At 50.3% G+C, this 26,081-nt stretch overlaps 2 protein-coding genes across 6 annotated transcripts in view; one reads left to right on the top strand and one right to left on the bottom strand.

The window, feature by feature from the left end:
- MGAT5 (alpha-1,6-mannosylglycoprotein 6-beta-N-acetylglucosaminyltransferase) overlaps nucleotides 1–9,508 on the top strand; it is a 98,976-nt gene extending 89,468 nt beyond the window's left edge. For all 4 annotated transcript variants that reach the window (XM_078603730.1, XM_078603747.1, XM_078603756.1 and 1 more), the window contains one exon: nucleotides 2,771–9,508. In XM_078603730.1, the coding sequence (XP_078459856.1) occupies nucleotides 2,771–2,969 (199 nt within the window). In that variant the 3' untranslated portion in view covers nucleotides 2,970–9,508. The remainder of the gene's footprint in view (nucleotides 1–2,770) is intronic.
- Nucleotides 9,509–13,615: 4,107 nt separating this feature from the next.
- Nucleotides 13,616–26,081, bottom strand: part of TMEM163 (transmembrane protein 163) — a 33,608-nt gene continuing 21,142 nt past the window's right edge. The window contains exons 4-9 of one of the 2 annotated variants that reach the window (XM_078603770.1): nucleotides 24,484–24,527; nucleotides 21,696–21,787; nucleotides 20,980–21,076; nucleotides 18,519–18,630; nucleotides 17,049–17,190; nucleotides 13,616–14,641 (exon numbers count right to left, since the gene is read on the bottom strand). In XM_078603770.1, the coding sequence (XP_078459896.1) occupies nucleotides 14,581–14,641; nucleotides 17,049–17,190; nucleotides 18,519–18,630; nucleotides 20,980–21,076; nucleotides 21,696–21,787; nucleotides 24,484–24,527 (548 nt within the window). In that variant the 3' untranslated portion in view covers nucleotides 13,616–14,580. The other variant, XM_078603779.1, reaches the window with a different exon arrangement.

The following is a 26,081-nucleotide window of genomic DNA, read 5'->3' as shown; positions in this document are numbered from 1 at the left end:
ATGTTTGGCCAATACAAGTCACATTTTACACATATATTTTTGTTAGCTATGTGAGGAAACTTGAAAACCCGGAGGGAAACCCCTGCAGAACAAGGGGAGAACACCCAAACGCCGCACAGAAAGGCACCGGAATCGGGAGTCAAACCCCCCAGGTGCTTGTGGCTGCCAGTGGGACCGAGTGTCGCCGTCGCAGCCGCCCGACGGAACATTTCCCGATTTGACTCTTGTGCCCCCATTGGCAGCGCGCGGTGGCCTCTACTATCGTAAGTAGTTTCCGGCCGCCTTTAAAAAAAAAAAGCCCGTTTTACGTCAAACAGCAACTCGCTTTGGTAATTGCCTTTTGAAATCTGCAGGCTGTCGTGGGATTCGAGGATTTCTGGCCGACATAAATGGGGCTCGGTGGCCGCTCGGCTATCTCTCTGCCGCGTTGACGCGTGCGAGACGGATCCGCTTGATATACCACGCAGCCCGTCACCCGGACGTCCGCTCGTTTTGTAGAAATTGGCAGAGCACGGGGGGAGCACACGGACAGACTGGCACTTCTATTGACCCGCGTGAGCAGGGACACCGTTCTTAATAATTACCGCATGGGTCTTTTATAGAGTGCACCACGAAGTCGTTAAAATCCCAAGAGTGGGACAGAAGCCAAGATTAAACATCTCATCTGGATGGGAGCCTCTGAGGCAGTGCTTCGTTCTCTAGCACTTAGACTTGGAGCTCCGGAGCCTGAACTTGTGATGCCGAGAAAACTCTTTGGCTTTATGCGGCAAAACATGACCGTCTTCAAGGTCCTCCGTGAACCCACTCGCTTGCTTCCGCACCTCCGATTAGCACGGTTGGCTTCGTACTGTGCGAAAGAAGTTCAACGTACATTTCAACGTCTACCTCTCCTGCCGCAGCTTGACTCGGCTCCCCCTCTTGTCCTCTTCGCTCCAGCAACCACGACCTTTTGTCAGCCCCAGTAATCTGCCGAGAGTGAGGCCTTCCTGAGTAAACTAGTAGACTAACCATCAACGCTTCTCTCGGTGAGTGGGAGGTCGCTCCGCTGTTGCGCCCACGGACTGGAACCCCCCGCCGTTCGTGCAGTCCCTGGCCAAGTCCAGGCTCGAGGCCTTTCCCCTACTCCTCTCTCTGTCCGACTGCCTCATCTATTTAATTTTTTAAAAGTTAATTGTGTCCATTATTAATGTTCCGCCTTGTTTCCCCATGATTAATGTATCCCACTGTTTTGCACAGCATCTGGAGAAGCGGTCTCGGGTACACGCCTTGTGTGCGCACGCCTTGTGTGCGCACGCCTTGTGTGTAAATTAAACGTTGACCCCCAATCGGCCTCGCGTCGCACAACCAACACCACCTTCTGGTGGAACCCGATCCCTTGGCCTTTAAACGACAGAAACATCAAATTGGTGCGATAATCTCCGAGCATCATTTATTTCCGTGCGAATAGCTCTGCGTATTAGGCTACAGAAATATGATTTTGTTGAATGTCGGTCATTATTTTCTCTTGATGCTGTTCCATATGAAAATTAATCCTTTCATTTTGTCCGGGCAGCTCTGGTGACGCGGCAACGTTCACGCACTTTTTATATTTATTACTTGGTCTGCGTAGTACTATAAGTTGCTCGTTGTTTTGGACCTTCCTTCTTCTTCTGCCTATCCATGAATTCACTCCTGTTCTCCTGCAGACTCCTCTCCCTAACTTCCTTCTTTGCCTTGAATAGAGAAGCTCTCCTCTTGTGCGTTTTCCGTCACGTACATGCAGCGTCTCATTTAGGCGCTTTATAAATTCAAATTGCCTCGTGTGTAGTAGTCTTAGAGATTAAGAGTGTGCACGGCAAGGTGCGTGCTTGGAATGACAATGAGAGACCGAGAGGAACACCTGGGTTCGAGAAGGCGCACACGTTAGAGACATGACAGCTCAGAACGTGGGTCTTGGGCAGGAGCACGCTGTTAGACAGGATGACGGCCGGCAGTCGAGACCAACGGCTGAGTGAGATGGCAGTGGCTAGGGGAGGCCTTCATCCAGTCGTGGAGAGCTCATGGCTGAGGCTAGTGATCAGTTGTTTCAGTTTTTTTCAGTTTCATTTATTAGGTATAGCCCTGTGAGCCATGCGGCTCTTGACTCGGGTGCAACCGCAACAAACAAAGACATGAACAAAGAACATCTTAAAGTGACTACGCTCAACAGAAAAATCCAGGAAAAAACAGCAAATTTTGACTTTTAAAGCTTCCGTGTCTGCAGGAATTAATGTTCTTGGGTCTTTCGGTAAAGTCACGTAGATAGGTTCAATAATAAGTGGTTTTCTGTTATTTTTCATTATTTTCTTTGAACCTATCTACGTGACTTTACCGAAAGACCCAAGAATATAAAAACAGCAAAGTAATGATAATGGCCTAAAACCAAATCACCCTCATTATGCCGTTTCTGGGACTTGACAATAGCTAATCCAAGTACTAACCAGGCTCAAAGTTGCTTAGCGTTCGAGATTCGATGAGATATGCTGGGTGCTTTGGTGGTGAGGTCACCATCATTATCACCATCAGTCATGATCAATCCACTGCTGGATGAATGCCTCCCCGAAGCCACTGCCATTTCTCGTGTCTCACGCCCTTGGATTGCAACACACCTGCGCATGGAAGTCGTCCTCTCATCCGCGTTCCCAACTGTGGCTGCCACTCGCGTCGTGAGCCTCATCGGCAAATCTTCACCGCGTCGAGAAAGTGCTTGCCGAGCATTGACGGGGTGCGCGTTGCGGGCGTGCCGTTGCAGGCACGGCGTCGAGTGCGACTCGGCGGAGGTGCAGAACGAGGTGTTTGTGCCGGCGCTCGAGTCCGGCCGAAAGAAGTGCCTCCTGCAGGGCGACTACCTCCTCTTCAGCTGCGCCGGCAGCCACGACACGCACCGGCGAATCTGCCCGTGCCGCGACTACATGAAGGGCCAGGTGGCGCTGTGCCGGGACTGCTTGTGAAGGGCTCGCGACCCGCCGCCGCCCCCGACCCCCTCGCTTGGATGCCGGACGGCAGGACGAGTCGCATCCTGAGGGAGGTTGAGCCAGGATTTCTCCATCTTTTTCCACGTCGATTTCGTTTTTTGTGACCGAGCCGTTTGTGCTTAAGCCTTAACTCAACTACCCAAATGGATTGAAATTATTGTTTTGTTTTGTTTCGAGAAAGAAAAAAAATCGCCCCAAAACAAGGAAAAATGTGGCCGTCTGCCTTTTTGTTTTCTTTTCATTGAGCGTCGATTGTGGAGCTTCACAAATGACGATCGCACGGAGGAAGAGCAAACGTGACCTCCGGACCGGGTCGCTGGTACAAGTTGGGTTCGGGGGAAGGTGATTTAACAGCCCAATTTTTGGGGAGCCTGATTAACAGCCGAATCTGGTGCAAGCCGGTGGAAAACTCGGCGTTCACAGTCGAAAGCGGAGGAGCTGCCCTTGGCCCGTCGCGCTGCGGGGGGCGACACGTGGAGCGCCTCTCCGGCTTTACGCAAACAAGGGACTCGGCCCGTGCACATCCCTAGCGCATGCATCATCGCGTCGCGGCGTGCCGCGGTTAAACGGCGGTTCGTGTTTTCTACGTTGTGCTTGGCCATGTCCTCCTCCTCCTCTGTCCTTCCGCCACCAACCCGCCCCCTCCCCGTTGCTGCTGCCGCCCCTCCCTGATCCACCGAACTTGCGTCTTCATACTCCCGTGTAGATTTGAATATTCCTGGAAGGCAGCTGTTCCACAGCCTTACGATATTTAAATGATATCATGAAAACGGTGAACTGAGGAGACACTTACCTGTCTCCTCGTCGTGGGATGTGTTCCGATCTTTACTTTTGTGTATGATTATCTTTACATTGTTAATGGATTATTGTTTTTTATGAAGAAACTGGACGGAGATTGGCATTTCTTTTTGTCCTTGTAAATGTGTAAACTCGAGATAGACAGGAAATCTATATATTAAATGTGTTGTTTGGTTTGTCCGGTACAATCACGCAGGCACTCGCACTTAACCGAGAAGTACGTTCGAGTATAAAACTGTGTCCGTGGTACAGAATTGTCTTTCGAGGTAGTTGGCGCAGATTTTGCGGCGTACGTTTTAACGTCAAAGGTACGGAGTACGTTTGGTAGCGCTGCTCTGTTACCCACGATGCATGAATGAAGGCAGACGCGCATCATGTGAGCGTGGCGTATTTATTACGGTGTAACGCGGTACATCTGCTGCCGCCGCTGCTGCTGCTTTGCGAGATGAGCGGCACTCCGGACGGTTGGACCGGCGCGTCGTCATCCGCTGGGGCTCGCTGCGGCGGACGCTGCTGCTCCGTCTCTGCGCGTGGCCTGAACCTGCGGTGGCCGTTCCAATTCACATTGCAAGGCCTCCCGCAGATGCTTCTCCGTCCGCATTGGGCAGACAGTTGCTGCTGTAAGTGACGGTACACGTTGTAACAGGAAATGTTAGTGAATGCGTTCTTCAAACTGAAGCAAGCGTTTTGTTGTATTTATGCAATTGAGATGGATTCTTTTTTACGTTTCTCTGGAATTTGCGTGACGTGCGCTCTTGGCCGGTGTCCCCGTTTGGTTACGATCGGTGTCGCGTGTTTGGCCGACGGAGATTAACTCTCTCACACTCAAAAGCTACTGAATTCTGAGTTCATACACTGCTCGTTCTCTCTGCTTTGTGGCCGCGTTCGAACGGGGGTTGAGCCAGGCCCCGGCTTTCATTCGCGTGCGCGAGGGGGGGGGAGAAGGAAACAAACATCACGGGAGAATCTAAATTTGGAAACTGAATTTAATCATCCCACTTGCTGCCACCACCGCTTTGAATCAGCACCACCGCTCAGCAGCCTTGTATATGCGAGTCATATTTGTGCCTGTCACACGGCTAGCGAGCGAGTGTGTCGACGCGCACTTGAGGATTTTTCTTGCGTGTTGGGCCAGTATTGGCGTGTGTTCTTTCTAATAGCTTGATTATTGTTATTGTGTTTTCTTCGTCGCGATTGACTGTTAGTTTGGAGCTTAATTTGGCATAGCACTGCAAAGCCCAAGGCAGGTTGTGTGCACCTCCTGAAATGAGTGAAGCCGCGTTGACAGGCTGTCGTACAGCAGCATTGTTGTGAAGCCCTTCGTGTAGTTGTGATGGTGGTGATACATAAATCAAGACATTGACTGCCATGTCGGCGTTTAGCGATGCGTCATTTCGCAGATTCAAATCGATCCTGATGCCCACAATACACGCATTCAATCATGTGTGTGTACAAATCGGTTGTTTATACAAAATGCCTTTGTTATATTTTAGGCTAATGTAGTGGAGAGAAAAAAAACTAAACACCAGAAAATACAAATCATACGATAACAATGAGATGAAAGAAAATTGCATGCTGGAACAAAAATATAGCTCGCATCGTGACAGTTCACGGAGTTGCTGGAAAGATGAATCGTAACATGCCGACTATGGAGTCCTATAATTACCTCTTTATAATTAACACATCTGCGTGATGTTATTCAGGCCGTGGCAGGAAGCCCCTGGGGCTTAAACAGCCACGCACAAATCTAGATTGTCACGTCAACCGCTCGATGTTCATGCATGCGGCATGGCAAGGTTCCGGATTTACGAGCAAATGGAATTAATTGGTTTGACGAGCAGAGGCGGAGAGTTCCATGTGGCTACAGGGGTCTGGATTTGACCGCCCTCCTTACGTGTAGCTATGTAATGGGTAATACCCTCGCGAGTAATTTATTTGATGTGTGAATTTTTTTACCAACGGTTTTGCCGAAGTGCACCGCCTATCTCGGTAGTTCTGGGGGCGTCAGCAGTAGCAGAAGTTTGTCTCTGGACAGCGTTGGCTGGGATTGACGGATGATTCGTGACTTAGGTTAAGACGACATCTCACCCAGAGCAGCGACCCCGGCAGACCATTGGAGTTTTATAGAAATGGACAACGACACATGCAAGACACGGCTCGGCACGGTTCAGTTGAGCCCTACACGCACAGACACGGCTCGGCACGGCTCAAACCGGCACCGCAATGACGGGGCTGGGTTTGAATCCAGGTTTTGGCCGCCTGTGATTAAAACCATGTTCTCAAATGTAGCGAGTTGATGATCTCAGCCCAGTCACAAATGACTGCGCAAAAAAAACCCCATCCGATTTAAATTTGGTTCTGCATTTAGTCTGGCTAACTTCCCAGCCGTATACCGTCCGCAACCACGGAGATCCGAACAAATACTTTCTCTCATGACATGACGCTGGGACCAAAACAAATACTGGAATAAAAATCGAAACTTTTAGAAAAACGAGGGAGAGTTCGTCGGCCTGCTATTTGAGTTTTTTTTTACGAAGGGAAACTACGGTAGTGGGAGAGAAGTATTTTATCATGCAATGCCATCTCGTCCGACATTTCAGAACGTTAAGAAAAAGTAAGCGCTTACGACGGACCGCTGTTCAGAATGCTTGCGTGCTCTGAGTGTGAAATGTAATGTCCGTAAGCAAGCGTGCCCTTGCAGTAGACATTCTCCAAAACAATTATAGCGTTTTAAATGTTAACATTCTAAACTTCCAACCTGGTTTAAATTTCACTGCGTAAAATGCTCAAGTGTGGAAAACCGACTCCGATGGTACATGGACATCATTGTTTATTTAACCCGTCATTTTGGCAAAAAATGCACAATCCGAAAAAAAGACGTGAAAAAAGTTTTTTTCTCTGGTTTATGGAAAGTCTGTAAAAATCTAAACACGGAACGCGTCTCTGGTTTTTATATATACTGTTATCGTGATATCGTGTTTCAACTACATTGTGTGTGCTCTGTGCTATACTTACAAATGCGTGGCAGTCTTGTTGGGTTTCGTAGCCACACTTAACTCGTTTCAAACTTGAATTTGTTTTCAATTTTATTTTTACAATGATGATATATGCCATTATTGGTTGTCCAATTTGAGTAAAAAACCATGTATATTGGCGTGTATTATATATTTATTAATGAGGCTAGGCTTTATTTTGTTCCAGGTTTAATGCACTAGATTCACCAAAGCGGCGAGGCACCTTTGGCTCTGGGCAATGAAAGCGATGTGCGTGCAGAGCCCTTCGACAGTCCTCGCAACAGCGGCTGAGAGCGACTTTGACGCGGGCCCCGCTGCGAGGAGTGAATTTGGGGGGGGGGGGGGCTGTCAAACCCCCCCGCCCCCCCCCCCCCCTCTTTGTAGCCGATGCCTGGGGTCCCCTCTGGCCCTTAAGTCCTGCTGCATCGTTCCGTAGCTACGGCACTCGCTTAAACGTTAAACGAGTGGTGCATATAGACGAATGTCCCTATTCCTGTGATGTGGGGGGAGGGCTGTTTGGCCATTGCAGGACCGCTGTTTTGACGACTTCTAACGGAGTGGTAATTCTCTTAATTGGCCCTGGAGGGTGAGGGGGGGATGCTGAGCCTAGTCGATCTTCGCTGGGATTTCAACTCTCGCAGTCTTTCCATTCATTACGCGCTCTAACCACAGCGGCCCCTGTCTTGAATTGGTTACATCCATACATACATGTGTGTGTGTGTATATGAACCTTATGGCGGGACCCCGGGGTCCCATAAGCCCCTGGCTCTCGCATAAACTGCGTTGCCACGTCATTTTATGTCTGTTGAAGGCGAACGATACGGCGATCTGTCCCTCTCGACGAGCTCTACGCGATGCGCTAATCAAAGTTTCAAAGTTGTGTTTCTTCTGCGCATTCCTCCTCGCTGCTGCGCTTGGACACGACACGACAACAGAACGAACCGCGCCAGGCGGGTCGCGGCGTTTATGTGCGCGGTGGGACAGAGTCGCCAAAAAGAAATGTAATTACGATTTTAACTTCCGTTTATTCGGGGCCCCGGGGTCACGCCATCAGGTTAATTTACTGACTCAATCGAAGATAATTATTTACTGACTCGGTCAAAGATTATTATTTACTGACTCGGTCAAAGATAATTATTCTCCGTGCTTTTGTTTCATTTCCCAGCCGCTGTATTGTGGGTAGCTGTCTCGGTCAGCAGTCACCCACCGCGCTACCGTCTTGTGTTCTGCTGTGTTGACTAAACCCAAAGTCTCTCTCTCTCCTCGCCCCCACTCTCGCTCGCTCCAGCATTGCAATGCTTGGGGTTGACGCTCTCGACAAACTAACGTCAACATAACCGTGCCAGCGTCGTATTAATTAGTTTTCGTTTGCTATTTCTACAGACATACTGTGTGCCTCGTCTCGTCGTCACGTGAACATTGCCTTATCACAAACACACACACCCCACACCCACTCACACACACACACACCCACGCCTGCCTGCCTGCCTGTGTAGCTCTGTGTGTGTGTGCTCGTGGCGCCCACGCCGGTCACACAAAACCGCGTCTCGCCATCGTCGTGCGGCGGTGCCATCATCGCGGCAAAGACTCCCCGCGCGTTTTCGCGTCGCGATTTCGCTCGTCGACGATTTTAAACGGTTGTTGTTGTTTATTTATTTGCGTGGCTTTTCTGCGGCGGCGGCGTTGTGGTGCCATCGGTCTCGCTGATCGGATCCGTAGCGGGGATCGTCAAACGCATACCTCGGCCAACTTGCATCGCGAGCTGCAGTCAGAGTTTATCTGCACATTATTATTATTTGTAATGTACAGTGACAAGACATGAAGCAAAAAAGACGGAAGGAGTGAAATGATGACCCAGGCAACTCGTGTCGCGTCGTCATTTGGCGCAGTCTTAGACGATCAGTGTCGGTACGCGGGCCGTGGCCGGATCTGTAGAATAGGATAATAAAATCCTCTAGAACAGGACTTCTCAAGCTCCATTCCACCTTTTACACATTTACCAATCCATATACATCCATAACTAAAATTGCTGCACATCGATGCACACAACAATTGGTAAAGACCGGAGTTTGAGAAGCTTCACTGTGTAAACTAAAGGACAAAAGCCTTAACACTGAATACGATTCTTTTTTGTTTTTCATGAAGGCAATGATCAACTTTATAAGGTGACCCGAAAACAAACGCGAATTTATTTGCAGCATTAATCGCAGTTCGGTAGATAAGAGGAACCTCGAGACAAAATCGCCCCTGAAACGAAATTTCACCCGTGACTCTCACCCGCCAAACGTCTTCATCATTGCACCTGACGGGGAGCTCGTGCAGCTGCCACGCGACCCGTGCGCGACGTGGCGACAGCCGCGTTCATCAACGAGTCGTCGTCGTGGCTTGGGATTCCCTTCGTTGTCAACTCGAACTTGGACGTTCCGCAGCCAGTTCGCGCCCAACGCCCCCATCGGCTGAGATGTCACCCGAGTCGCCCCTGCGGTCTCGCGCGCCACCTCTGAGACATAATCGCGCGCGTGCGTGGCCGCGTGCGCGTTGCGGGATGGGTGACGCGGGCTGGGTGACGCGGGCGGTCGTAGCGAGGGGGGGGGAGCTGCTGTCGGCCGCGTCCCTTTTTCGGGTGATTCTTTTTTTTGACAGTGGTGGATTGTTGTTTTTTGTTAAAAACAATAAAAGAGAATAATCGTGATTGGAAAAAAACACTTTGAATAAGGTTTGGCTTTCTGGTGACTTTAAAATACTGCACTCATTAAACTCCTTGGTGGGCGGATGTTAAGGGTGGAGGGCTACCAATACAAACATTCCAAAAAGCTATTGGATTGAACGACAATACTGTTTGGGTGGCAATATTGCCAGAATTACATACTTTTTCTGAGCCTCTGAATTCATAACGAGGTGTTGCCAAGTCAGGTTGTTTTTTTTTGTTTACAAGCTCAATCTGAACGCCACATTTATGTATATTAATTATTTATATTCTCGGGAAATCTGTTGGAGGAACTACAAAAATAAGCGCAAATGCTTTTATGAGTGAGCAGTGTTTACATCGATGTGACGCGCAGGCGCTGCCGAACACATTATTACCTACATTTGAAATGAAAACCCATTGAATGCGCTCTGATCGTCCTATGAAAGGGGCCTAATGGGCATCTTCAAAGGGAAGCTGCTGCTGCTGCTGCTGCTGCTCGCGGTTCCCTGGGCCTCCCGCTCAATAGCCGCGTGGAAGCGGCGCCGTAAGAGGAATGGAAGAGAGGTGTGAATGAAAGAGAGGTTTGAATGAAAGAGAGGTGTGAATGACGTGTGAATGAAATCAAGCGGCCGAGCCATTGAGACCACGACAAGCGTGTGTTGGGTGCGTCACGAAAAAAACTGCTTTTAAAAATACACACGAAAGTGTTATGAGCAAAAGGTGTCGTAGCTTGTGAATTTGATTGTCTGTGAACGTTTGTCTTTTCTGTAACTGCTCCACTTCGAAGACTTATTTAATTTCAAAACATTGTCGAAATATTTTGTAAAAAAAATAATTGTATTTGCTGGTAACTAATACAGTTGTAGCTGATGTCATGATGGGCTGTAGATCGTGTGTATATGCCATCACAGCGAGCACCAACATCATCATCAGGGTCATCATTATTATTGATCATCACAATCTGGTCATAACTGCCTGTCAAGAATTTTAAGCCAAGAAAGCTTTTACCTGCTCTCTGCTGTCACTGATTGCAGAGGGCGGTGTTTCCTGTCGGTTGTAGCAGAATAGAAAGACTGCGAATCTCCCGTCAGCTGCTTCCCGACTTCCCTCGACGCGGCCGTCACCCTGAGGCCCGACGGTGAAAAGTCTCGTCCATGGGGCAGCTGTGGCAAATGTGCACCCTGCCGCAGCATGGACGTGTGGAACATATCAGAATAGATGTTAAGATGGTCAAACACCAAAAAGATACCTTTCGCAAAGAATCAAGTCTGCATTAGCCACGCGTGCTTGTGGTGGCCATGCAAACGTACATGCTCTTGACAATATAGTGTTCAAACCTATTCTTATTTTTCATACTTTGGTATTGGAAAAAAAGGCCCCGTGATATTAATGAACGTGTTGCCGTTTCAGGTTATGCCGAGTCGATGTTGCCTTCACTGTATTTTTGCGGGTTAAGATGTGGGTAGGGTGGTTGAGGGGGAGGGGGGTAACGGGGAGAGGAGGCTTTTGATGTGTGCAAAGATGTTGGAACATAAGCCATTGGTTGTGGGGTTGTGTGGCCACCACGGAAGGGGACACATTTCCAGGTGGTCGTGTTTGTGGCGGAATGCCGCGTGGGACGTGAATCGACGACGCACACAGACCGACAGCGATTTTATGTTTTTCCACAGAGAGAAGGAATATACTCCTTCAAAAAAAATTACACTTATATGGGACTATCGTTTTTAATGGAAAAAGGGATACTACACTAACATTTACATGCAAATTCTATCTCTAGCTCCGCCCACTTACGCTTGGGTTGAGCCCACCTAAAGCCTCTATAACCTCGTGTTGCAGCAGCTCGTTCTCCTGCCTCAGCAGTCCTCCTGCTGTGTGTGTCTCACCTGATGACGATTGCTTGTGTTGCGATCGAAACGTCGTGGTCTATTAATTTTCTAACTACGTGACTTTACCGAAAGAACTAAAGAGTATGGACTCCTGCAGTCACGAAAGCTTCAAATCAAGAATAGTTTCCACTTGTTCGCTATCATCGTCAACGCACGCCTGGAATCTTCTCCAGGTGGTCTCCAGAGCACGGAGGCGGCACATTTCTCGTGGTGTTGTTTCAAATTCTGCGAAGTGTTCACATTTTTTTTGAAGCACCCTGTATTTCCGTACCCTGTTCCCATGGGGTGACCTTGAGGGGTGGGGGTGTCTGTAACTCCACGGGTGGCCTCTTCAATGATCGTGAACACTTTTGTCGTTATTTGTTTCCATCATTAAAATCACGGCACCCCCCCCCCCCTCCACACAAAAACACATGTGTTCCCTGCAGTGTATGTTCTTGGAATATCTCTCCATCTTATAACTGAACGTCACATAAAGCGTTCATTATTCATCATCGCCATCAATGATTCACAAGGCCCACTTCCACAAACTCGGCTTCAAACACTTGCCGTCGCTCGTGTCCCCGGCAAACAGATGAGAAATAATTAAAGACGCCTCCGTGTAACGATCGTGAGACGCGAGCGTGGGAAGAGCAGGACAACACATACTCGAGCCGGGCTCCTCGAGATCTCCTCCTCCTTGCCGGCAGCCGCACGGGGCAAGCTATGGCAGGGCTGCACCATTGCCACCTGCGAGCGATCGATAAGAGGGGCACGTTCGTCCAACGAGAGGCAAAGTCATCACCCCCCCCCCCCCCCCAGCGTTTGCTGGACAGATTCATTAAAAGTGCACCGGCATCTGCTCGTGCGCGAGGCGGCCTGTCGCTTTGCGTTCCGCGTGTCCGTTGAAGCGCCACGGGAGGAGATGAATCTCGGCCGCTCCTTGGGCCGAGCGCGCCCAGCCAGCGGCGCGCGTGACCCACGGCGCGCGCGCGTTCCTCGGGCACGGCGCGGGATGGGGGGTGGCCGCGTGCTGCCGAGGGCGGTCGGCCAGGGCCCACGTCGCGGTAGGCTCGCCACGGCTCGACTCCTTCGCTCCAATTGTGGCCTTGACAAAGCACGGGGCTCTTCTCCCATGTCCTCAGACAGGCCTCGCTCGGGTCTCGGTCATCGCTTTTTCAGGGCGGGGGGGCGGGGGGGTCTCCTGCATCGAGATGTTTGGCCAATTTCACGAATAATTGCGTGGGATGTTTGAAAAGAAAACCCCACACCCATAAAAGGGGAAAACACTCAAAGCTCCGCCCAGATAGACTCAATAATTGTTTTCCTGTACTGCCATCTGTCACCTGGTACCTCGTCCTAAAGCAACACTGTATCCAGTCGTATATCGGCGTGTGAATGTGAAGCTAATTGGGGGTGATAATGGAGCGAACCTTTTCCACTGTTAACTCGTTGCCATTCGTCTCTTCGTGTCATTGTGATAACATCGGACATTAACTACAAAAACTCATGAAATGCCTTGTGTGTGGGACTACAAATGAGTGAATGTGTGCATCTGATTGCGTGTGGTGTGGGTGCAGTCGTGTCGCGGGTAGCGCAGCGCGCGATGAACCCGTCGATCTAAGTTTGATTCCCGCTCACGGCCAACACCAGTGACGATTATTTTAATCGATCCTGGGCCTCCTCAAGGTCGACTCGGCCTCAACTGAGTACCTGGTGCGGTGTTGGCCACCCACCCCCTCGTGTGCCGTGTCAGCCCTCAGAGGTGCCCGCTAACAGCACTTGCCCCTACAGCCTGTCAAAAGCTGTACGGGGGCGGGGGGGTCTTTGTCTCTGGCGTGGGTAGGACTCTGCGAGCTGAGCAGTGTGATGCGATACAAATGGCTTTATATCGTCATTTACATGTTTTATTGTTGAAGTGGTTGTTACTCAGTTAATTAACGATTCATATGCCAATTGAAAACATTTATCTTTTCTAATTCCTATTAGGCCCCATGGTGTAAAGTGCAGTCTCCATCTCTTATCCACTTTCTGACCTCTCATTCATGTGCTATAAAGGGAGCCCACTTCCCAAAACGTTGCCGATTATAGATTGTTGTTTTGCTTTTAAGGCCACACAGCGGTATCGACGGGCGCGGTAAGTGTTTAGTTATTTGTGATCGGCTTCACTCTCACAATCCGAGTTCTACTTTCTCTAATCTGCCACCTTTCTCCCCTTACAACTTGCACACATCACCAGGCATCTCAGCATTCCGCTTAGGAAAAGAAGAGACATTGCTATTTTATTACAGTTGTATACAACAATACTACCCATGTGCAAACATACACAAAATAAAATCGTACTTTTTAGAATCCTCTGGACGTCTCGTAAGTCAGCTACAAACTATATTCTTCGGTTTTTAATTTACGCCAGTGCTTCCCCAACTTCCTGAACATAGAGACCACTGCCAGCCCTGCAACGGTCCCGCAAACCACTTCCCACGGCTTTTCAGACCGCCAGTGGCCCACGGATCATCGGCTGAGGCCCCACTGGTCTGCTAGAAAACAAAAGAAACTAGAAAACAAAAGAAACTAGAAAACTAAAGGTAGAGAGATATTTTGAGAGAGAGGCGTGATTTGATGCGACCACGGCGCTTCACGTGTGGTCGAACGTCGCTTTGAAAACGACGACCATCGTCAAACTTAAGAATCGAGGAAACATTTCAAGAAGAGGCATGTCCATCCTTCAGTACCATTGCTTTGTTCCTTAATCTTTAACCTCTGAGCTGAATATTTAAACTCCCTTAACCTTAAGATGGAAGTGTTAAAAAGTGCACATCAGCCAGTAGTTCATAGATAACATGCGCTGTGAGAATCCACGCTTGAGCTGACACAGAGTCACCTTCGACTGGGTAACAAGAACCACTTGCTGCCCGAGAAGCCTCGAGCACCAATCGCTCGCACAGTCTCAAGGAACACCTGGCACAGCTGGCATTCAATTCCAGGTGTATAACGCCAATTTGCGTGTACGGGGAAATAACAAGGCAGGAATTTGAAACTCGAGATGAATACCGCACGCGTTCTCCACAGATGCACTTTGACCAGCGGCATACGTTGTGTTTGCTTGTGTCGCAATCGAGGGCGTGACCTCCATGGATCCCCTTGTAGGCTGCCGATGCAAATTCACGAGCGTCGTCTGAGAGTGCGTGCCGAGCGCAGCCTCCACTGCGCCTCCTCCGCCATCAGCCGAGGTTCTCGTAGAGCCGAGCGCGCCGTACCCGAGGCACCATGTCCACCAGCAACCTGTGGGCGACACAGCCACGGCGCTCGCTCCGTGCTGCCGTGCGCCACTCCGATGCGCTTTGCGTGGTGGTGGTGGTGGGGCCTGGCGCGACGTGTAAAAACATCGCTGTTCGGGAGACAAAGGCGTCCGGGCGTGGTGCTGGCAACCCACCCCCTCGTGTGTCGTTCCAACCTTAATAGGTGCTCGCTAACAGCACTTGCCCAAATAGTCTGTTAAGGCTGTACTGGGGGATCTTTGGCTTTCTTGTTACCGAGCATTGGGCTGAATTAGCCTTTTTTTAAATAGTTAAAATGTTAATGGGCCAGCAAGTTATAAGCCTCATGAATTTTGTGCTTTATATATCGTATGAGAGAGATCATTTTATTCATGTTTTGCTGTGAAAAATATCAGGCGGAAGCATTCCAATGGTCTTAAAACAAGGTTGCGTAATTAACTTTAAGCTCCTGATATTCTCCTGAATTTGTTTCTTAACAGAGGGCAGTTATTACCGGGTTGCTGCTCAGAGTGGCCGGGTGTATTTGTGAGCTAATCCCAAGAAAACAATTCAACAAATGACTCGCAGAGTGTGGTGACCGACTTGTTACAAAAACAACATCTCTCGCGTTCTCTCTCGAAAACTACATCTAACTAAAATGTGCTGTGACGGAAGAAACGTGTATGATTATTGCGACATATCCAAAACAGATGGTGCACGTGGGCAGACGGAAACGCAGATGTCGTTGAGAGTAAATGATTATGGCTGGTTTTGCTACAGTTATTGTGAAACTGCAGATACAACAAATGGTAAATGCTATGGAATCAGGCGGCTCCGAGGACAACAGACCACAATAAAATGTTCGTTGCGTCCCAGGTAACGATGCTATAAACTATACAACGAAACTATGAGCTACGTTTTCTTTAACCAGGTAAGGCACTGAGTCATATAGCTCTCTTTCAGAAGCGACCCGTTATCGCAAATGATCGTTCAAGGAAGCAGCTTATCACGTGGATATTTATAGCAGCAGCAAATACCCTGAACGCGTGTTTCTCAATGTGGAGGGGAAAAACCGGACGACCCGGAAAAAAAGCCACGCGACCCCAGGGCGACCCCGGGGAGAGCGACACGCAAACTCCAAATATACAGCAGCAGCAGCAGCAGGCGTCAGGGTGGGGCTTGAACCCACGACCTCCTGTGTACCAGGCGAGGTAGTTAACATCTCGCCACGCTGCTCACACTGCCAGCGGCATGTGCATGCTCGGCTCGTTTGTTGTGCAATGACGAAGGGCCATTGACCGAAACGTCGCCTGTTATATTCCCATTTGAGGCAGTGTCCTTAATGAATGTGTTGAGTGTTTTTTTGTCTCGATTGAGGGCAGTTTGCTCCCCTTTGAGACGCCGGGTGAACAAAACCCGGTGGTGGACTCGCCCAAGGTGGACGAAACGCCACTGGGGTTGAGCCGAGGTCCCCAGCCTCGAGTCCACTGTGCTGCCCACCGGTGTTACGACTCTGGTGTCGCCACCCAGCCACGCGTGCTGTCAGCCCCCCGCCCGATTCACGTCCAAGGCGTCATTGTTCTACTCCGCCTAGACTATGCTGCCTCCCTCTGTACGATACGTGTGCCCACCGTTGCTCGCAGGGTGTCTCCGGAGATGTCGTCGCATTTCGACGGCTTCTATTCATCCACATCGTGTTGTACCCCCATCGAGACCCAGCGACTGGTACCGCCACCTGCTGGCCGAACCACTGCAATGCCCCCCAGAGCAGACTCCCGATGCAGGCGGCGATTTGCGTTGATTGCACCGCTCTCTCGCGACCCTGCACAAATCTCGCCTCTCTTTTCGAGATTAAGTCATTACATGCCGTACGTGCCCGATGATTGCTAAACGCGTACCACGCGTTTGGCAAGAGCGCGCGGGTTCAGATCAGGAGCGGAGATCATGCGTCTTGTGTTGCGTGCACGTGCATTCAGATTCACCTGCAGCCCTTGGGGTGTGTTTATCAGTCAGTCACGTGCACTTTGGGAATATTCAAGGGTCATGTGGTTGAGAGGTCATCATCATCATCGCCGTCAGCCAATGGTTGGACTCATGGTGGACGACGAGAGGCTGCCCAGGCCCTCGCCACCTCTCACGGTCCCGAGATGCAGCGGCCGCTCGAGCTCCTCACACACGAGCGGATTTCACCGCTCCATCTCCTCGGCGTGCGACTCCTAGCGACGCGCTCTGCTCACCCGCGGTGACGTACGTATGTTGAACCTTTTTCGCACCGTACGTATCCAACCGCGTCGATCGGAGGCGAGCTAATCGCCCGCATCTCCGATCCGCGCGTGCTCCACGTTGCGTTTCCCAGCTCAGTTCTCTGCCGTTCTTCCTGCCTCCCTTTGGCCCGACGTTGGACGTTTACTGGGCCGGCCGCGTGCACTCACTTGACGCCGTAGCCAAAGATGACGAGTCCCATGAGAACCCCCGTGGAGCCGTCCAAGTACCAGATGTCGGGGAAGTGGTTGAACACCTCGGCGCTGGCCAGGATGCTGAAGCCCATCACGGCACCCACGAGCGAGTTGAACCCTGACGAAGCAGCCGCAGCAGAAGGGCGGCGTCAGGTGACACAGACACGCGTGAGGTCAGGGTGTGGGGGCCGCGGGACGGGAAGTTCTGGAGGGGTCGTGGTGACAGGGCTGGGAGGGAGAGTTGTCTTCGGACCGGATACTAAAGATGACCCCCACAACGAACGGGCTTATTTGTGTCGCTTATGAACAAGAATGGCGGTGGGGGTCACGTGGTGTCGTGTCCTGGGCCCCCAGGCCCAGGGCGTGCAGGAGACTCTGGGCTGCCCAGGGTGGTGGGGGTCGATGTTGGTGGGGAGGGAGATGCCGAGAAAGGGGGGCGTAAGATTTAGATTTCATCCTGACTGCCACTTAGATCTGTACCAGTTCAAGCGTATTGTGGCCGTGACCACTAATTCCCTGCATGTGACTGCACATTCCCCTGCAAGCAGGAGCGCAACTCGTGATCGCCATTGTGCGTGTGTCAGTGCGTGTATCGCAGTGCGTGTGTGTCCGTGTGGGTCTCACTCTGCCTTGACAGCACAGGCAGTGGGGAGCGGCAGTGTAGCGGTGAACGCGCTGTGCTACGAGCCCAGCGACGCGGCCAGCACCAGTGACGATTATTTGGACCGGTCATGGGCCTCCCCTAGGTCGACTCAGCCTGTGGTGTGGGGTGTAAACATCGCCACTAGGGGGACAAGGGCGGCCGTGGTGATGGCCACCCACCCCCTGGTGTGCCATTCCGGCCTTCATAGGTGCTCGCTAACAGCACTTTCCCCAACAATGTGTTAAGGCGATACGGGGGATCTGTGTCTTTGTTACACTGTGTGTGTGTCTTTTGTCTCTGCGTGTATCAGTTTGAAATGAGTACCTGGTGTAGCGTGTAAACATCAGCACTGGGGAGCCTAGGGAGTGAACCCATCTGTGCATTGATTTTCTCCGGACACTCCGGTTTTCACTCTGTTACCACTCCCCACATTTTCTTCATATGATTATAAAGATGCAACCCTCCATAAGAGTCTCCGCTCAAGGATTCAGCTCCCATTAGCACGGTTGCCTACGTACGGTGCGAAAAAAGTTCAACATACATCCGTACGGATAGTCCATCTTAGAGGGTATTTGCCCTACTATTCCACGCTGGCCATACATCTGACTTATGTATCTATGAAACCCATAGAGGCGTGGAAATTTTTTTTCCAAGACGGTCCTGCTACGTTGGGTTTCTATTTTCAAGATGTTTTTGGTCAATCGCGAGAACTGTTCATCGTGTCGTATCGTGGAAGAAACGATATCACAGCAAGCCGAGCCGTAGAGGGTGGCAAGGGGTCCGCGCCGAGCGGGGGGCCTCACCGTCCGTGATGAGGGCGCAACTCGTGAGCACCCTGCCCAGCAGGAACTTGCCAGCCGCAAGGAGGAGGCACAGCACCCCGCTCAGGATGGACACCGTGAACAGAAAAGTGTCCTTGCACGGTGAGACGCACACGCACACACACCCAAGGTTGAGCTCACGGGAAATAAATTACATTTGTAAAGTCACGTAGAAGGGAATTTTTTGGGAAAAACGCCATTTTTTTCCAAAAAAATATTTCTGTGGTTTTCACACCTGATGGTGATTGCTTGTGTTGCAATCGAAACGTCGTGAGAATGTTATTGTTTTATTTTTATTATTTTCCTTCTACGTGACTTTACCGAAAGAACCAAGAAAATAAATCGCTGTAGTCACGAACGCTTTAAATCTAAGAAAATACATTTGGTTTTCGTCTGCGAAGGCGTTATGGGAAAAGAGGCTCTCACCCACGATGGAGCTGAGTAGAAACGCTCGGAGGGGGGAGGTGGGGGGGGTAAAGCTTCGCTTACGATCTGTTTAGATCTACACGTGGCGCTAAGAGGCGGCGGGGGGCGCAGAGGTCAGAGCGCTGAGTCGGCACCGCTAAGATGCTGGGTTCAAATGTTGGCGGCCGCCCGTGATTGAACCGAGTTCTCAAGTGTAGCCAGCCGCTGATGGTTTCAGGCTGGTCACCAATAACTGCATTTTTAATACAAAGCATGTAAAATGTAGTTATGCACTTGGTTTGGCTAAATTCCTGCTGTGAGAATTTTAAATGTTTAACACGTAGGTTTCCGCGACCAATATTATCCACAGTAGAGGTTTTCTTTGGGTTAGATCGCGTGCAACACTCGTATATTTACGCGATCTAACCCCCAAAAAACGCGATTATGGAGAATTTGCCATATCGATGTTTCAGTCGCGTGATAACTTCGTGGCAGTGCGCGGACAAGGGCGCTCTCTGTACAACATTAAAGACGCCACTTGAAGGCGTTTGAAAAGATTACGCAGAAAATATCTTCTCTGAGCCGCTTTCTGATGCGTCAGGCCGTGCTTCTCCTGTGAAAGTTCCGAGCGCATTCTTTGTCTCGAGATAGCAACTCGCGGGGATTAAAACTGGGGGGGGGGGACAGCCGTAAATTCTCTATCTCGAATTGAACTTCGAACCGCAGCGCTCACGTGAGAAACCCGTTGAGCTCGCTCGCTGGGAAGCTCCGTCTGGGGTCGCTGCTCTTGGGAGGGGCTGAAGGCAGCCGATTGTCGAGGAAATGTCGAAAAGTACGGAAGGGGAGGCGGGGATGGCCAATTTCCTTCCCCACACTTGCACACGACCGCTGTATGTCAGACCATTTTTTTTTATTTCAATCAGAAGATTAAATAAACCCACAATCGACACATTCTTTAACGTATATGTTTAGATACACGATGGAAACTTCAGGTATGGTCTATACATTATATTACCTGCCATGATTTGACTTTTTATGAACACTGAAGCAATTTGTCCCCTCCAAATGTTTATCTGGGAGTGTCAGTGACGCTTCTGAAAAGTCGTGTTTGATAAGGCAGTGTGGCGATGGTGACTGTTGTGGAACTCAAACAGAAGCCATCGAATGAATGCTTCAAGATAAATTAAAGACACACCACGTATGTGTGTGTGTCTCCCTCTGTCTTAGTTGCCTTGGATAATTATTTTTTTGTAGGAGACAAGCGGTGGCTCTGGGTTTCAGACGCCGGAATTGGACTTCACAGTTCACACCGGTTCCCTCGTGGATCATCCCATCGCGTTCCCTCTCCCTTAACGAAACGCGGCGCACACGCAAGGAGCCGTGCGCGCGTGCCGCTGTTTAGACGCGACTCCAGCAGGTTTCACTTGACGATAATGAATCCTCTTGAAGTTTAAATTGCACTGCCAATTACAATTTGCATGGCATTCGGGCGATGTTGCAAGGGTCTTGTTAATCCGCATGCAGGTGCCAATGTTTACGCTGCGGCACAGACAACTGTGGCACCGGCCATCATGGAATGCTCCCAATACGAACGTCGCGCCTATCCCAGTGTCGAGCGCTATTTCAAATTTCAGCCATTGTCAAGCCGCTACTGAATGAAGGCCTCTCCACGCCGTGTCCGTCATGGGATTCTGTGACTCCACTTCACCACGCTGGTCAATGCGGGTTGATGAAGGGGCCGGGGGGCACACGTCACCGATGTTAGCCCTGGCCCGGAATCGAACTCGGGCGGCTGGGATAAGTCGTCGCCATGATCCCCGACTCGTAGCTACCCACGTCTACGATTAGACACAGACACCCACGGCTACTTGCTTCATCCCAACAAGTACGCCAATCGAGCTGAGCACCCGACGGCCTAGGCCCTCGTCCCCGTCGCTCGGTGTGAGGAGCCAATCGACACTCGGAGGAGCAAGAGCGTCAGATGGAGCGTCGAGCGGAGCAGCCGAGCGCGTCGAGCCCCCCGCGGCGAGGGCCTCACCACGTCTGGGAGCATCTTGACGGCCAAGTCGTGGATGGCCTTGCCCTCGATGCACAGCGACGAGATGATGAACACGACGCCCAGCACCACGCACGCCCTGCGGCGGTGGCAGCAGCACGAGCGGTGCCACGCGCGTTGCGGACAACAAGAGGTTAAATAAACGTTTGCATTGGCGGATTCATGAACCCTCTTGCCAGCAATGCAATATCCTGGCCATGTGTGTGTGCACGTCAGTGTGTAAGCGGTGTGCATGCAAGCCACGTCTGTTTGCTGAAAGGAAAGGACAATGAGCCTTTCCATCCACTTGTCATCAAGGTAAATATTTACCTTTTTGGCAATTGTGTAACATTTGCTGCACGGTTGCATTTTACTCAGATAATGAATGTTCCCTTGTAGCTGTGTATATTTATCGAATTTCCTGAAGCGCATATTTTTGGTAAAATAAATACGTATACGCAAGCTACAGGGGCAATTGTACTTGCATCATCATTGCAATTATTTATTCAAAATATCACAATAAGAATAATGATGATGAGCTGGAGTAGTGATGATGGTAATTGTGGTGGTCATAATAGTGGTTGTGATGCGGGTGGTGGTGCTAATGGTCATGAATTGTGAGTGATGATACACACCACGCGCATGTACACACCACGCACATGCACACACCACGCACCACGCCAATGCACACACCACGCACACCACGCACACCGACCCACATGTACTCCCGCATGGCGGAGTGCACGGCCGCCGCGTTGCTGTAGCGCCACGCCACGATAGCAGAGGACAGCACGTCGAGTAGAGCGTCGAACTGTGCGGTGGGAGGCGGGGTGGGGGGTGGGGAGGTGGGGGGGTGGGGAGTGGGGGGGTGGGGAGTGGGGGGGTGAGGGGTGGGGGGTGGGGAGTGGGGAGTGGGGAGTGGGGGGGTGAGGGGTGGGGGGGTGGGTAGTGGGGGAGTGGGGGGTGGGGAGTGGGGAGTGGGGGGGGTGGGGAGTGGGGGGTGGGGAGTGGGGGGGTGAGGGGTGGGGGGGTGGGGAGTGGGCGGGTGGGGGCTCATGTCAGACAAACAACGGCAGCAGTGGTGATATTGCAACGCTGCGGCGTTGGGCTGATGATAATGATGATGTAAGCATTTTTGAGAACGTGGCGTTACTCAGGCGGATGAGAATATGAGCATATTCTTTGGGTCTTTCAGTCAAGCCACGTAGATGGAAAAACATAATAAAAAATATCACGACGTCTCAGTCGCAACACAAGCAATCGTCATCAGGTGAAAAAATAGCGAGAGAGCTGCTGAGGCAGGCAGCTAACATCCTGTCTCAGGGAAACGTCGTGATATTTTATTTATTTTTCTATCTACGTGGCTTCACCGAAAGACCAAAAGAATATGAATTCCTGCAGTCACGAAAGCTTTAAGTCAATATGAGCAGAGTTGTGTGGGAAGTTGACAGTCGTGGTGCTGTGGATAGACTGGCTCTGGCCCGAGGAATGTGTAATTTCCACTCCTGGATCTGGGCGCATGCGTGATTGACTTGATTCGCAAGAGTGCCTGATAACAAGTATTTATATTTACTTTAATGGCGATGTATGTACAGTATGTTGAACTTATTTTCCACCGTACGGAGCCAACCGTGCAAATCGGAGATTATTAATGCCCCATGCTAGTTTGAGCCGAGAGGCGTGTATGGCTTTTTTACTTTCTACGACACAGTAAAGAGCATTGTCTCTACGTCACGTGCTACGAGTTTAGTAATCATCTTGCACGTAAAGCGTGTAACGACTTACTGCATTTGGAACGGAGAAGACTGTTTAACAAATATAGGTGGAGCACTGATTCATGCATTGAGATTATTTACATTACTTCGCTGCTGTCAATTTGCACACGATAAGCAACTTTGGAGAACGATCGTTTGCAACCAAATAAGTAAATGCCTCAGTGGGCTTTGCCTGGTATGATGGGAATGGTTTAGATTTTTTGAATATTTTAGGTGATTTAGTTTACCTTTCTTGTACTGTACACTACTATCCTGTGTTTGCAGTGATTGTTGTTGTAACGTTCTGACCTGCCCCGAATGGAAATCTGTGGAAAAGAGCTTTATAGCTCATCGGATTCCGCCGGTATAAATATTCTGATTCTGATATGCGTGGGCGCTAGGACTGGAGCTGGGATCGCCTGCTCTCTGCGCGTGTGTCTCTCTCAGCACATCGCTAATCTCCTAAAAAATATAAAAATAAACAAGTGAAACAATAAACCTCCAAGTGTCCATCTTTACGTCAACAAATATTTCTCAACAGCCAAGGTCTCCTGAGAGGGCATTATTTCATGAACTTTATTCAAGACAAGCCAAGCACGGGTTTTGACACGCAGTGTCTAATCAGCAGTCAGGCTTGTCCGAATCTAAATCGGAATCTGTATCTATCAAGGAGATATCCGATGAGCTACAATGCCCTTTTTCACAGGCGTGCAGTAGGAACTTCTGGTGAACTGCCATTCTTACAGACAATGACCCTTCTTCTGGCACATTGCGCTTGATACACTGACGATAACGGTGATGATGCCCTCTATACGCACGATCATCATTGCCTCGAGCTAGTTTTGCCCTTGGCAGGTGAGTGAGTTATGAATCAATATTTTTCAGAGTAATATTTTTAAACAGATTACATCTAGCTCTGTTGGAATATGACTTTTTAAATGAATATATTTTCATTGCAGGCTGCTTATGAGCGCATTATTCTCGACAGCTACTGCACACTTGAAAACGCTTGTTGCACGTATTCACAATGGATGAGTACACGCGACAATTTTCCATTTTCTGACCACTCTGCTCTGGCTCCCCCATGTCTAACAGTAACCATGGATACCTGTGTCTAACAGTAGCCATGGAGAGCCTTATCCATTAGTAGCCCTGGGGATCGCGGCGACACGGCTGCACAAAGTTGTGTGGCCAGCTGCCACTCTGCCCCGTGCGTCCCACGCGCATGAGCCCGGGGAGGCGTCGCCGCCCCAGCGCGCTTCGTGATGCCTCCGCTTCGCTGGGGCGTCTCCAGGCGGAATCGGAGGAGTGTGACCGCGTGCGGATGATGAAATACATTGGCAGCTTTCGGGGAGAAATTAAATATCCGAGATCCCATTCAACTCCCTGCTTGTTCACTATCGTGAGATGTGGTGGCATTTATATGATAAAACTAAATATATATAACTTACAGTGCTTTGTCAATCCACTGATGCATGAATTCTCATTGAGGGTTGTTTGACCATATTTCACCATCCTGAGTTAGCGATTGGTGAAGAGGGAGAGGGACTGGTTTAGGTGTCGCAGACGTTAACCATGTCCGGAATTCGAACTCAGGTGCCCGCTTCATAGCAATGCTCGCCTGCTCACTCTTCACCAGCCCGCTCCCTCCACGAATCATTCCCCACCCCCGTAACCGTGGCTTGTGCTCGTGTTGTTGTGTGGGTACGAACTGTGGTTGCGCTTGGCTGTGGCTCTGTATTAGTGTACTCACGCCAAATCCAAACGCTGACGCACTGGAGCGCATAGCAGACACCGCTGTGAAGAGAGCACATTGGTGCACACTGCATTGACAGTTCACGGACGATCGAGGCAATCGTTGTCAGCCAGCACAAAGGCCACCGTCGCATCTCCAGCCCCGTGCTGATTCGTTACACAACGCACCAGGTACGCGTTTGAGTCATCCTTAGGGAGGCCCAGGATCACTTCAGACATCCCGCGCCACTGATGTTCGCCGTAGCCGTAAACCGAACGTGGAAAGCCGGCCAGATGTGTAGCCTATTGTACACACCACGACACTACCGCTCGCCACACAAAACAGACAAAGATCCCCAGTGCAGCATCGCCTTAACAGGGGTGGTGTGGCCAGTTCCACGCCCGGCCGCCTTTGTCTCCCAAATGCTGATGTTCACACATTGTACCAGGTACTCATGTAAGGCTGAGTACTGACGGGAGGGAAACCCAGGGGACCGGTTCAGACAATGGCCACTGTCGTACTGCGAACGGGAATGGAACTCGGGTCGCCGGTATAAAAGCGCAGTGCGCTAAACACCGCTGCTATAACACTTCCCGGACACACAGACACACACCCACTAATCAGAGTCATATGTGCAATCACGGCCAGGTGGCAGGGTCGTCCATCAGCGACAGGACGCACGTGGACGAATGAATCTCGGCGAGATGCGGGTGGGTTTCGTGCACGCGTCGTTCGCGAGGAGGGGGGCATCCTCCGCGCGCTCTGCCCACCACGGCGAGCACGTGGTTGTTGATGTGGCACGCCGATATATGACGGGGTGAGTGTGTGACGAGTGAGTCGTTTGGAGCGCGCGGCTCAACGCAATGTCAAATCGTATTTGTTGACGGTCCTGCTGCGTTGGAAGGGCTACGCAAGCAAAATAAAATAAAACAAAACTCTACACCGTGGCCTGAAAAGTAAAAAAATAGGCGACGTTTTGGGGAATGGCCCTCATATAGTAGCATATTGTACTCAATAATACATGATCCCTATCATATTTATCTCGCACCTCCGATTAGCACGGCTGGCTACATACGGTGCCAAAGAAGTTACACATACATAGATCATCGGTGATTCATAAATAATTCACCTGGAGTGTGACACAAAAGTCAATAAAAAGCCAGAAAAGCCCCTGGCATCTCTCTACTCCGAAGAAGAACAATTGCCAGAAACGTCAGCCTATTATATATTTTTTTTTATTTTAAGGCAGCGATAATGACTAACAATGCGAGTTTCTTGTTTTCAATTAATATTTGCGTGCCTGTACAACACTAGAGACAGGAATAAGCGCTCACTGATCAGGGGGAAAAGCAAATCAGAGAAATAATATAAACCGTAGAGAAAAATAAAGTGGGCTTGGGCAGGCAGGCCACATCATTGTTAGAAGGACGAGCCTGGTGATGGAATAGCAGGCAAAGGAGCGAGCATGCTAGAGAAGACTATCACAGGAATGAGGGGACGAGCTAAGATCATTAACCGGCATGAGATGAACTTTGGCATCGCAGCGCCATTTGGTAATGGCGAGAGCCCGAGACAGATCTTCATTCAGCATTGGAAAGACCATACCTAATGATGGT

This window comes from Lampetra planeri, chromosome 2, assembly GCF_965212315.1.
Source record: "Lampetra planeri chromosome 2, kcLamPlan1.2.h2, whole genome shotgun sequence".
Taxonomy (NCBI): domain Eukaryota; kingdom Metazoa; phylum Chordata; class Hyperoartia; order Petromyzontiformes; family Petromyzontidae; genus Lampetra; species Lampetra planeri.
Note: the sequence above shows the minus strand (reverse complement) of the source record. Positions and strands in the feature narration are given on the sequence as shown.